This window comes from Chiloscyllium punctatum, chromosome 18 (assembly GCF_047496795.1).
Source record: "Chiloscyllium punctatum isolate Juve2018m chromosome 18, sChiPun1.3, whole genome shotgun sequence".
Classification (NCBI taxonomy): domain Eukaryota; kingdom Metazoa; phylum Chordata; class Chondrichthyes; order Orectolobiformes; family Hemiscylliidae; genus Chiloscyllium; species Chiloscyllium punctatum.
Genome location: NC_092756.1, coordinates 93351154 through 93363913, shown reverse-complemented (window position 1 = coordinate 93363913; position 12760 = coordinate 93351154). Strand labels below are relative to the sequence as shown.

The window sequence follows — 12760 nt, the reverse complement described above, 5'->3', positions numbered from 1 at the left end:
GGTGGCTGCGAAGCTCTGGACTGCAATCAGTAAATAGTTATCTGTGAATGAGGATTGACAAACCTTTTGAGGAACCTGACAAGCTGTGAAACTGTCAAATACTGTAGGCAGCGTTTCACACTTTGCTTACGTGTTACTAAACATGACTAAACATGGATTCTGCACATCACCAGGTTTCGGTTTTATGCACTGTTTGTTCTGAGAAATCCTGCATCCCTCATTCAAATCGATTTCCTGTGCTGTTCCTCCCAACATCTTGCAACATTACCTTTGAATGACTTGCTTTTGAATATCCATGGTGGTATTGAAATGATTGTTCTCTCTCAATAATCCCTTCATATGCTTGTTTAGGTGAGGATTGATAGCGCTGGTATTTGGAAGGCTATTATTAGCACCAATCATTCAGACAGGTGTCATTTATCAGAAATTGAATTCACCTTAGTCTTAAAACATTTTAAGTCCTGTCTCCACATGCCCAGTTTTATGGTCCAGACTTGTCCATCTAATTGGTAAATTCAGTTGGGTTTCACAGGAGCAGTAACTGGTGTTTCTGTAGCATTCCTAACGCAACATTGGGCGGCACTGTGGATCTGTGGTTAGCACTGCTGACTGACAGCACCAGGGACCTGGGTTCGATTCCACCCTCAGGTGACTGTGTGGAGTGTGCACATTCTTCCTGCATCTATGTGGATTTCCTCTGGGTGCTCTGGTTTCCCCCCACCATCCAAAGATATGCAGGTTAGGGTGGATTGGCCATGTTAAATTGCCCATTGTGTCCAGGGATGTGTAGTTTGTGGATTAGCCTTGGGATATGCAAGATTACAGGGATAGGGTAGGGGGATGGGATGACCTTCGAAAGGTTGGTGTAGGCTTGATGGGCTGAATGGCCTGCTTCCAACTGTAGGGATGTTATGAAAAACAAACTTACTCCCCAATGAGCAAACTATTTGATTGGAGTTGACCTAATGACGAAAGATCAAATTTTAATGTTAATTGCTTATCCATATGGTGTGAACTTGAATAATCCTATCTTTTACATCCCAGATTCAAAGAAACAATTTGGCCTGCTTTTGTTTTTGAAACTAATTTTTAAAAACTATTATGGGGGGCATGGATAGGGTAACTAGGCAAAGTCTTTTACCTGGGGTCGGGAGTCCAGAACTAGAGGGCATAGGTTTGGTGTGAGAGGGGAAAGATACAAAAGACACCTAAGGGGCAATCTTTTCACAGAGGGTGGTACGGGTATGGAATGAGCTGCCAGAGGATGTGGTGTAGGTTGCTACAATTGCAACATTTAAGAGGTGTTTGGATGGATATATGAATAGGAAGGGTTTGGAGAGATATGGGCTGGGTGCTGGAAGGTGGGACTAGATTGGGTTGGGATATCTGGTCGGCATGGACGCTTTGGACCGAAGGGTCTGTTTCCATGCTGTACATCTCTATGACATATGTCTTTATGAAATTATAGAGGTGGAACCATCCTTCCCAATATAGGGCTGTACTGGTGACAGTTTACTGATTGGCGCAGTTTTAATAATTTTGAAACATTATCTTAGCTTACTTCTGGATTAAAGTTGGGCTAAGTCTCATGGGCATTACACATTTCAACCAAAGAACTTTTTTTTTGTTTCTGTAGGTCTTTGAAACCTCAGATCTTCCTGCCGGTGTTGTGAATATTCTGACCGGATGCCGAGATCACCTCAGTAAATTCCTAGTTGAGCATCAAGATGTTCAAGCCATGTGGTATTTCGGATCTGAAAAGGTAATCTGCGGATGTGTCAATCTGTGAGAAAATGTTTAGCATTCTGCATTTTAGGTGTCTACTGTACTGGGTCACAGAGTGGGAGGTTGGGGTGGGGGTGGGGGGGGAAGTGTCCACTGCAAAAGCAGGGCCAATATAGTTTAATGGTTACGAATGGAGATTAGTCCATCTTCACAAGCTTCTGTTGCAGCTTTGGCTCATAAGACAGAGCAAATTTAAGTTACAGACTGGAATCTATTGTTGCTTCCTAATGTTTCATATGGAAGACAGTCACAACTTGCATTTATACAGCCCCTTTATTGATGTAACCAGTTCCAAAGCACTTGACAGGAGTGCTCTGTCAGAATTTGACACCAAGGACTTTAGGAAAAATGACCAGAAGTTTAGTCAAAGCTTTAGATTTTGAGGAACTATTGGAATGTTTGGGGAGGGAACTCCTGAGCCTTTGGTAGCTAAAGGCAAGATAGTCAGTGGTGGAGTATTGAATAGCAAAGATGTGCAGGTGAGTCCAGAATTATAGGGGGAGAGGGATATCCGAGGATGATAGAATAGATATAAAGAAAGGCAAGGCAGTACTTGACGTTGGGATCATGTGTTGGTCACAATGGATAAATGGGACTTAGTGTGGGTTAAGTTGGAGGCAGCAGCATTTTGGATGACTTAAGCTTATGGAGAGAGGAAGATATGGCAGTTAAGAGTGCATTGGAATAGTCAAAAGTAGTGGTAACGCGCATATGGAGGAGAGTTTCAGTAGCAGATGAGCTGTAGCAACTGTGGAGGCTGGTGCTGTTTTAAAATAAAGTGGAAATAGATGGTCTTATTTATAGCATGGATGTATGGTCAGAAGCTAATCGTGGCGTTAAATATAACACCAAGGTTTCAAACAGTCCGGTTCTACCACAAGCAGTTACAGATTCCAAAAGGTGGAAATGCAATTGAGAGTTTCTATGTACAAAAGCAGATACTGGGAACTGAGATCTTACAGGTGGTTTCTGTTCAGAATTGAGAAATGGGTGAAATACCTGTAGAGAATTCCTGAAGGTTTCTATCTTGCAAAATGGAAGAAAGTGAGGTTGATGTAATTTCCTATATAGAACAGGAACCAGGTAGTAAACTCCAGTCAATTATTCAATGAAATGCTTTGGATGGTTTCTGAAACCTGGTACCTGAAGCAGTTTTTGGGCTGAGTCAGTTCAAGAAGTTTGCATTACAAAATGCGTATCAGGGTTTTTTAGGTTTCTCCTACATCATTGATCTTGGTGAAATGTGAAGGCCTTTCCTAATGGAATGCATTAAGTTTCTGTTTGTTTTATGTGGAAAATTTTTTAAAACTCTGTTTTGATTAAACTTCAAATAGAAATGAGACTGCCACAGCAACTTGCAAAGAAGACCAAGTCATCCCCCCTTTGTTTAAACTGCTTTTTCACATTTGTGTTAGCCACAGTGACCACAGATACTTAAAATGCAGGTTCTGCACAGGTGAGCTTGAGTTGATGAATAAAGTTGACGATGGTGTGAATAATTTCAGTGCAGTACACTGACCAGTTCCATTTTGCCTTTATTGGTTGCTGTGGTGCATGCTTATATGTGCTTTCTTAAAACCTTGCTAACACAAGTACATAAGTTTTATTGTTTTTTAAAGTGTTAAGTAGTGGCCACTTTTTAATGGTTAGCAGCTACACAGATGTGTAAATTGGATGATTTGACTTTGACACATTCTGCAACAAAAAAACAATCTTTTGATCAATAAATATTATCTATGACCGACCAGAATTTATTTTTGACCTTTGGATCTTTGCCAAGTTAAGACTTTGAGTTATTGATGTTTTACCATTCCTTATTTTAAACTCTGAACATCTTACCATCTAGGAAATGGATCTTTTTGGTACTTTTACCATGAAATGTTAACTGCAACCCAACAAGTATGTAGCTCGTTTGGTTTAGTAGTGACTAATGCATGGTGGGCTGGATAGAAGCATGCAGAATGTATACCAGGGCTTTTAATTGTTCCATTATATTCCTTTGAAGTTTTCTTGGGTATGGCAAAAATAAATGCTGACCTCAATTCGTTTTCAGTGTAATGTGATTGATCAAATTTAAATATTGGAAACTCTAGATACAGATGGAATACATTGACCTACAGCAGCAGTCACTATTTCCGCACAAGAGAGGTTGTGGGATAAAGTGCATCAAAACTCCCTTCTGAACCTTGCTGCTGAGCCTGTAGCTGTCTGCAGCCAACACCCTCTCACTTTCCGTAGAGGGGAAATGGCTAGAGAGTGGCATTGTGTGTTTGTGACACCACTTCTGGTTTGAAACAAAAAGAGAAGCAGTATATTTACGCCCCCTCTATAATTCTGACTGTTACTGCTCAATATGACTCCCTCAATTTAGGTTTGAGGAATAGTTCGAGCACTGACCTGGATTAATTTAACAATAACTATTTTCATTGAGGAAATGTCTGCTGTCTTTATGACTTCAAAGAGGGCAAATTGGAGCAAAGGAACCTCCTGCAAAATGGATATGTGAAGAGAGGGAGTTTGCCCGCCAGCTGCACTTTGAAATTTTGTTTAAAAAATGATGTAATTTGCCATTTGATCAATTTGGATAAAGTCTGTGTCAGTGATGAGGTGGTGTTAGGCTTTCATAACATCTAATTGTATTCATCAGTTGTCCTCTGTAATGTGCCTAGCTAGCCCTGTTGCACATTCTTGATTCATCATTAGCTTTAAAATGCAATAGTGGGATTGAGCAGTTACAAGAGGGGCAGCTCATTAGGTAACAAGATAAGGGTTAATATTGAAAAAGTTGACACTCCCAGCAAGAAAGATACCAGTCCCCGATGGTTCCTTAGAATGCTGAGGCAAGTCTGGGAGGAAATAATAAAGACCAAGACTATCATCTTCAAAAATCAGAAGACCATAAGTGAGAGGGGCAGAAATAAGGCCATTCAGCCCATTGAGCCTGCTCCGCCATTCAATCATTGCTGATAAATTTCTCAAGCCCATTCTCTCACTTTCTCCCTGTAACTCTTGATCCCCTTGACAATCGAGAACCCATCTATACTTCTTTGAAATGGAAGTTGTACCAAAGCAGTGATGTGGTTTATGCAAATCTTTTCTATTTACACAGTCGGGAAATGATCAATCTTTATTGAGCAATAATAAAACAAAATACTGCAGAAATTTGAAAGAAACACAGAAAATGTTGGAGAAACTGAACAGATCTGGCAGCATCCATTCAGAGAGAAACAGTTGACGTCTCAAATCTGATATCACTTTTTTTAGAACACGGTAACTCTTCAAACTCTACTTGAAGTTTTGTGTTGTGAAGAACTTGTAAGACAATTAGAGTAGTTTATTCTAAAAGACGAATCTAAGGGTTCAGACAATTTGTCAGGAGGGAATGGAGCACATCGATTAAAAACGAACTGTGGTTATCTGGAATATAGGTTCATAGGTCTTTCAGAGAATTACCAAAGTGTAAATGGACCGATTGGCTGTCTTTGTTGCAATATCCCATGATCACAACTGAAATTGCCATTTAAATGTGATGGTAAAGTTAATTTGCTATTGGAGTGTCAAGCTTTATTTAAAATACAAAGCCAGCTTCATTTTTTCATGATGTTTTTGAATCTTGATTTTCATCTCCAAACAACTGCAGATCGAAACTGCAGTTATGAGACGGCCCTCATCTGTGTTGGTGATGGTGTCATCCCAATCTTGACTCCTTTGAATGTGCAGTTGATTAGATTTTAGTGATTGTGACCAGAATGTTGAACAAAATGTTGTCTGTACAAATGTTGTCTTGAATTTCTCAAGCAACTTTTTTTTTGGTCGAGCAAATCCTTGCTGTAAATTTTAATTAATGCCAATGGGGTCTTTCGATATCTGACCAGACAGGTTGATTAGACTCTGCTCAGCTCTGAAAGACGGTGTCTTTAACATTGGAGAATTCCCTGACCCCACACACCGATAATGTCAGCTTAGATCAGTAGCTCTCAAGCTCTGCTATATCAGCCTCTGATAGTCTCCCGGGGGTCTTTAATATGGCGAGAGAGCTTGGCTCCATGTCTCAAGTATTCTACTCTCTCCCATTTACCTGCCGCCATTCCTAATAACCTACAACCGTACAATCTCATTTTTAATACAGAGGAGGTTGAAAATCAAGTGGAGGGATCAGCTGATGTGAGATCAGAGCTCTCTACTTTGGAACCAGACATCACCTCGTTGGTGTATTATCAAAAACAAACCCAGAGTTTCTTTCCCCCAGATTTTCTTTTTGGAATAGCAAGTGAAAGTGTGTGGGATAGGACCAATAGGTGATCCACAGGGTCTTTTATCCCACCTGAGTGGTCCATGGACAAAATATTTGAGAGCTCCTGGCTTAGATTGCGTGTTTCAGTTTGGAAAGAGACATTGACTGCAAGTAGGCTTTGGTACCAACTGAATCAAACGAGTACTTAATCTAATTGCATGCTACCAAAGAAATGGTTATTCATTACCCACCTGGAGCAGTTGACCTGACATCACATTCCATTCTATTCCCTCACCTTTGACTGCAAAAAAAGAACACAAGTTCCATTCTCCACACTCCCTGCATTGCAAGGGTTATCAAGGAAGACACTCTGCTTTTAATGACACATGCAGAAGCACAAGGTGGTTGCTTGCAGCACACAGCCTAATTGTTGCATTTGGTCAATCAGTTCACTTACAGAACTTGCTGATACCTTTGTGGTATTTAGTACTTTTTAAATCATGAAAGGTATTGCTTGTGCTTATGCCCTGTTTGGGTAATCCCCCTAGTTAGAGTTGACATAGAGGCTAAAATAATTATCCTGTTGCAATGTAGGTCAATAACTGAGACTTAAGTGCTGATATTTAACCTCTTGTGCACCAAGTAGTGGAGAGTTGCCAAGAGTTTCAGCAGCTCCCTGGGCGAGGGAGTTGGTTAGAGGCATCGCCAGGCAGACAGGAAGAATATGTGCTTGAGTTTGAACAGAGCTCGCTAAACAACAGGGGAAGCACTGTTTGGATCTTATCAGCTAGGAAGAGGGTGAAACCAGCCAGCAATCCGTATCCTGTGACCCTTGCTCATGAAGCTGTGTATGGGAGATGATATTTAAGTTCTTTAGTGGGATGCAGATATTGCTGGCAGGACCAGCATTTCTTATCCATCTCTTAAGTGGCTTTTACTGACGTGGCTTTCTCAGCCATTCCAGAGGGTAGTTGCTTCTAACCTCATCCATCAGGCAGAATATACGAAAGCTAAAAAAAACATACCAATAGATTCAAGAACAGCTGTTATTAGGCTTTGGACTAGACCTCTCAAATTTTAAATTTAATGTTGATCTTGCAGTTTGTTCACCTTCTCTGCAGCTGTAACATTGCTCTGTTCTATAACCCAAATGCGCTTTGCACGGTATAATCTGCCTGTACTGCATGTAAAGCAAAGCTTTTCACTGTACCGAGGTACATATGAAAATAAATCATATTAAAAAAGTACAGTATTGCTAACAGTCTGGTGTTACATGAGCTAAACCAAGTAAGGATGACAGATTTCCTTCTCTACAAAGGGCAAGTGAACCTAATAGGTTTTTAATGACAGCTGCAGAAGGTCGTCCGGGTCACTATTACTGAGACTAGCTTTCAATTCCAGATGTAATTATTTCAATTTCAATTCCACCAGCTGCCATGGTAGGATTTTTATCCACGTCCCTCTAAAATTAGTCTGGCTTTCAAATCATTGGTCCAGTGACACTTTGCCAACATCACTTCAGTGATTCATTCCCTGGTTGAACTGCTCGCCAGTGGCTGCTATCTCGGCATAAGGATAGGGAATGACCATTTGGACAGGGAATAGAGGAAAGCAGGTGCCAATGGACCACCCTTCAACATTGTTTAAAGAGGAGCAAACTGGTATGTTCATTTCAGACTGTCAGCAGTATCAAAGCTAAATATTTTTGTGTTAAAATAAGTTAATGGTATACAATTACATAGATGTTCTGATGTTGCACGTGCAGTCTGTGTAGTTAGGCTTCTTTCAATGTAAAGATGGTGCTGATATCTTTTTGACAGTGGAGTCCTCCCTTAGTCTGTGACAGTAAACCTATGAATTTGGAGCAAGGAGTAGCAACTTGAATCATCCAGTCTGCTTATTCTATTGAGTGGGCACAAATTATTCCATGACAGTAATTGAAGAAAAACAGGAAGTTCTCACTGATGTTCCCTAAAACCATACTAGCCTTTTAGCTCATTGTTGCTTGTGCAACCTTGCTGTGTGCAAATTGGCTTCCACTTTTCTGATGTTCCAACACTGGACAACACTTCCAGAAGTGCTTCACTTCATTGTAAGGCAGTTTGGAGCATTCTATGATTTTAGAAAGATACTGAATAAATCCAAGGGCCTTTTTGTTCTTTTTGATATCCTACAGGTTCATACAGCTGTCCTGTGGGTGGCACAGTGGTTAGCACTGCTGCCTCACTGTGCCAGAGACTAGGGTTCAGTTCCCACCTCAGGTGACTGTCTGTGTGGAGTTTGCACATTCTCTCAGTGTCTGCATGGGTTTCCTCCGGGTGCTCCAGTTTCCTCCCACAGTCCAAAGATGTGCAGGTTAGGTGAATTGGCCATGCTAAATTGCCCGTAGTGTTAGGTGAAGGGGTAAATGTGAGGGAATGGGTCTGTGTGGGTTGCGCTTCGGTGGATCGGTGTGGACTTGTTGGGCCGAAGGGCCTGTTTCCGCACTAAGTAATCTAATCTAAACTAGACAAGTGATATCCTGCATCACAGGCTGTGTCCATCATTATGGTTCCTATGCGCTAATATTCAAAGATATATATTAAAATATTTCCTTTTTCTTGTCTTCTACAGGGGTCAAAGTTTGTTGAGTGGTCATCAGCTGAAAATGTAAAGCGGACCTGGGTGAACTATGGTGTCCAGCGAAACTGGTGGAATCCTCAGCAGGGCGCAGGCGAAGAATTTCTGTACCAAGCCACACAGTGCAAGAACATCTGGATTCCTATGGGAGAAATTTTTGCCAACTAGAGACAGCCGATCCAGAGTTAACAGACTGCAGCACTTTTAGAGTGTATTTTTCCTTCAGGAAGGGATCAATCAATGATTTTCAAGAAAGGAGTTCTGTTGAGCTAAATACACGTGCCTTTTCCGTTGTAATACGGGTTTTGAGTTAGATGATAAACAGCAATGGTTTCCAATCTAATTGGTCATGGATCTGACCTGTTCTTTGTCTTGGATTGGCGGGATGTCTGATAAATGGGAAATATTAACCAGTAGCTATCAGCAAAATCAAAGACCAAAAGGCTATAAATTCTAGATTTCAGAGTTGCACAAGTTGGGGATCTGAAATGGAGTGCAACTTAAATGAAAATGAATGAGTTTATCTTTCATTGTAGCTCATTGCAGTGTTGACCAACAAAAATCGAACTGGATTTTTCATTTTGTTCCGTCTTTGATTTTATCATTCTATAAAGAGCTGACTACCAACATACCTTGCTCGTCCTTTCCATCTTTTGCATTCCTTCTCCTTTTGTGCTTCCATGCTGAAGATCGCTCTCTCAACTATGAAAGTACGTTCCACCCAGTTCACTTGTGTAAGGATAGGTCAGATATGTAATCCTTGTTCCATGATATTTCCTAATCGTCAGCTAGCTTATGTTGCTAACTCTGAATCAGGAGTCTAGGTGCTAATTTCATCAATTCACTTTTTTAGAAGTCTTACCTGCCAACATCACTCGTGAGAAATATTTCCTGTTAGTTCATGCTCTGCTGTCCACATTTGGCTAGCAACATGCAATTATCTTTTTTAAAAGAAAGAAATCTTAAGAATGAGAAAATGTCACAAAACATGCTTGCCACAGATTAGCACAGCAGTTTCACAACCCTCAATCAGATGTGATCTTGGGAGTATCATCCCACAACGTCTTTGAGAATCTGTAAATTTTTTGATGTGATGAATTGTATATTTGATTTTTTAAATATCAAATATCAGGCGAAATGAAGGAGTCTTGTACAAGTTGAATCTTGACTGAATCCACCATGAATTTCCTGGATGGAATCTGGGATGAATCCAGATCAGTGGGAACAAACACATCCCTCCTTTGCTGCCTTCAAGTGGTTAATGTGAAGTTATTTCAGTGCAATGTGAACACAGTTCTCCAAACTAAGTCTGTTAGTGCCAAAAATGTCCATTGCTTTTACGCTCAGTTTGGAAAGTGATAGAAAAGTTGGCAAGGATGATTGAGCTGAGTAATAAAAATACCATCTAAATCTTTTTGAAGCAAAAATACCCATCCTTTCCAAGTTGAAGCTGGTGAACAATAGAGTTTGTGTTTCTTATCATTGAAATAATAGTAAAATTCTGAAAAAGTAATGGCCTTAGTGGTAAAGATGAGGTATGAAACCAGGGAATAAGGTTGTAAAACTATAAATCTTTGCGTAATAACTTTGTACCTGGCGTATGCTTAGCCCCTCATTCATCAGGAATGTATTTATTTTATAATTATATCAGATTGCAACTGGGAATATAGGGAGGCAGTCTCTAATAAAAAAAGAAGACTGGTATGTGTTTCTTTAAATTCTTATCAGATTTGAGAGAGGTTTTTAAAGGCTTCACATATACTTTTACTGCTCTGATAAATTCAGGTGTAAAACTTGAGTAAGAAAACAAAGCAGATGTGGAAACAACTTGGTTTAGACAAGATAAAGGATCATGAGGTCTGGGTTAATATTATTAACGCCAAATTTGTAAACAAACTCAGGAGACACAGAAGGGCTAGCCAGATCATTTTCAGGTTGGCAGGCTGTCACTAATGGGGTGTGACGTAGAACAGCTCTCGGCAGCTAACAATCCTCATCAATGAATTAAATCAAAGAACAAATATAACGCACCCAGTTTTTGTTGGAGTTATGGAGTGAGCTGGGAAAGTAAACTGTGAACAGGATCTAAGAGAGTCTGCAGGTAGAGAGGTTAAGAAGGTGTCAGGTGGAGTGTGTGTGTATGTAGGAAAATGTGAGGGTACTTACTTTAGGACATAGCAAACCATTTTTTTCCCCAAATAGTGTATTCAGAGGGATTACGATGTCTTTGTGCACGCAACTCAGAAATTGAATATGTAGGTGCAGCAAGCAATTGGAAAGGCAAGTGATATGTCAGCCTTCATTGCAAGCAGGTTGGAGAATACCAGAAAAGAAGTCTTGCTGCTATTGCACAGGCTTTTGCTGAGATCTCACCAATTCACTGATGAGAAGATCAAAATGAGAGCGTAATTGCCTGAATATGCCACAAAGATTCACTGGACTAATTGTTAAAATGAAAGGGTTTTCATGTGAGGAGATGCAATTGAAAGAAATGAAAGGTGATCTTATTGAAACGGAAGATTCAGCGACGGGATTGATGCTAAGAGGCTGTATTCCCCTAGCTGGGGAGTCTAGAACTTGTGTATCAAAGCCCTTAGGATGTGGAGTTGGCCATTTGGAACAGAGATGTGATTTTCTTTTGCCCAAAGGATTGCAAGTTTTTGGAATTCTTGGGGTTTTGAATTCTGGAGTTGAGATGCTCAGTTGTGAAGTTGATCAAAGCTGAGAGTGAATGATTTTTGAGCTATAAGGAATCTAGGAGGTTGGGCGGGAAAGCCATGATCTTATTGAATGGCAGACCATGCTTCAGTGGATGTGTAGTCTCCAGCTCCTATTTCTTACATTGATCTGAAACAAAGGAATTGATTTCAATCTGGTCATTAACATGATATGCAATCATAAAGGTTTTGTAATATTAAGCAATTAATTTATAAGCATAGCTTTAGTGATTTAGGTTTAAAATACTACCTTTTTTTTGTACTCACTACAAAACCTGCTGGCTCCTTTTGCACCTCCCCTGGGCATAACTTATTCCAGTTCATGCCTTTAATGTTTCACGCACCTTATGCCAATGGAAATTATGCTAAAGCATTATATTATATTTTCCACAAGCTAATTGTCTGCAGCAGTCTTCAGTGCAGTCCCTATTCACGATTGGAATTAAAGAAAATCTATTGCTACTATCTGTTCCATGTCTGGTTTGAGTACTTACCATTGATTCCATTTCATCCTTCAGTTTTGGGCTGTCTATATTTGTATGTGATACAAACACAAATTGCTGGAAAATCTCAGCAGGTCTGGCAGCATCTGTGGAGATAATCAGAATTAATGTTTTGGGTCGAGTGACCCTTCCTCCATTCTTTTCAAGTAATTTCTATTTTTGTTTCTGACTTGCAGCATCCACAGTTCTTTGTTATGTGATAGTTTTATTTATTTTCATCCATACAGGCTGTACAGGACATTGGTTAGGCCACTGTTGGAATATTGCGTGCAATTCTGGTCTCCTTCCTATCGGAAAGATGTTGTGAAACTTGAAAGGGTTCAGAAAAGATTTACAAGGATGTTGCCAGGGTTGGAGGATTTGAGCTATAGGGAGAGGCTGAACAGGCTGGGGCTGTTTTCCCTGCAGCGTAGGAGGCTCAAGGGTGACCTTATAGAGGTTTACAAAATTATGAGGGGCATGGATAGGATAAATAGACAAAGTCTTTTCCCTGGGATCGGGGAGTCCAGAACTAGAGGGCATAGGTTTAGGGTGAGAGGGTAACGATATAAAAGAGACCTAAGGGGCAACTTTTTCATGCAGAGGGTGGTTCATGTATGGAATGAGCTGCCAGAGGAAGTGGTGGAGGCTAGTACAATTGCAACATTTAAAAGTCATTTGAATAGGAAGGGTTTGGAGGGATATGGGCCAGGTGCTGGCAGGTGGGACTAGATTTGATTGGGATATCTGATCAGCATGGACGGGTTGGACCGAGAGGTCTGTTTCCATGCTGTACATCTCTATGACTCTATAAGTACTTTTTTATCCTGGCTTCTGCTAATTGTACTAAATGCCCTTACCTCATTAGGGCACCTTTTGCAATACTTTGTTGTGCAGAACTAGGTCAAGTTGAGCTTACTACT

General features: G+C 40.4%; 1 protein-coding gene across 1 annotated transcript in view; it reads left to right on the top strand.

The window, feature by feature from the left end:
- Positions 1 to 9800, top strand: part of aldh16a1 (aldehyde dehydrogenase 16 family, member A1) — a 65413-nt gene extending 55613 nt beyond the window's left edge. The window contains exons 16-17 of the mRNA XM_072588792.1: positions 1637 to 1762; positions 8633 to 9800. Coding sequence (XP_072444893.1) covers positions 1637 to 1762; positions 8633 to 8806 — 300 coding nt within the window. The 3' untranslated portion in view covers positions 8807 to 9800. The remainder of the gene's footprint in view (positions 1 to 1636; positions 1763 to 8632) is intronic.
- Positions 9801 to 12760: the final 2960 nt, after the last annotated feature.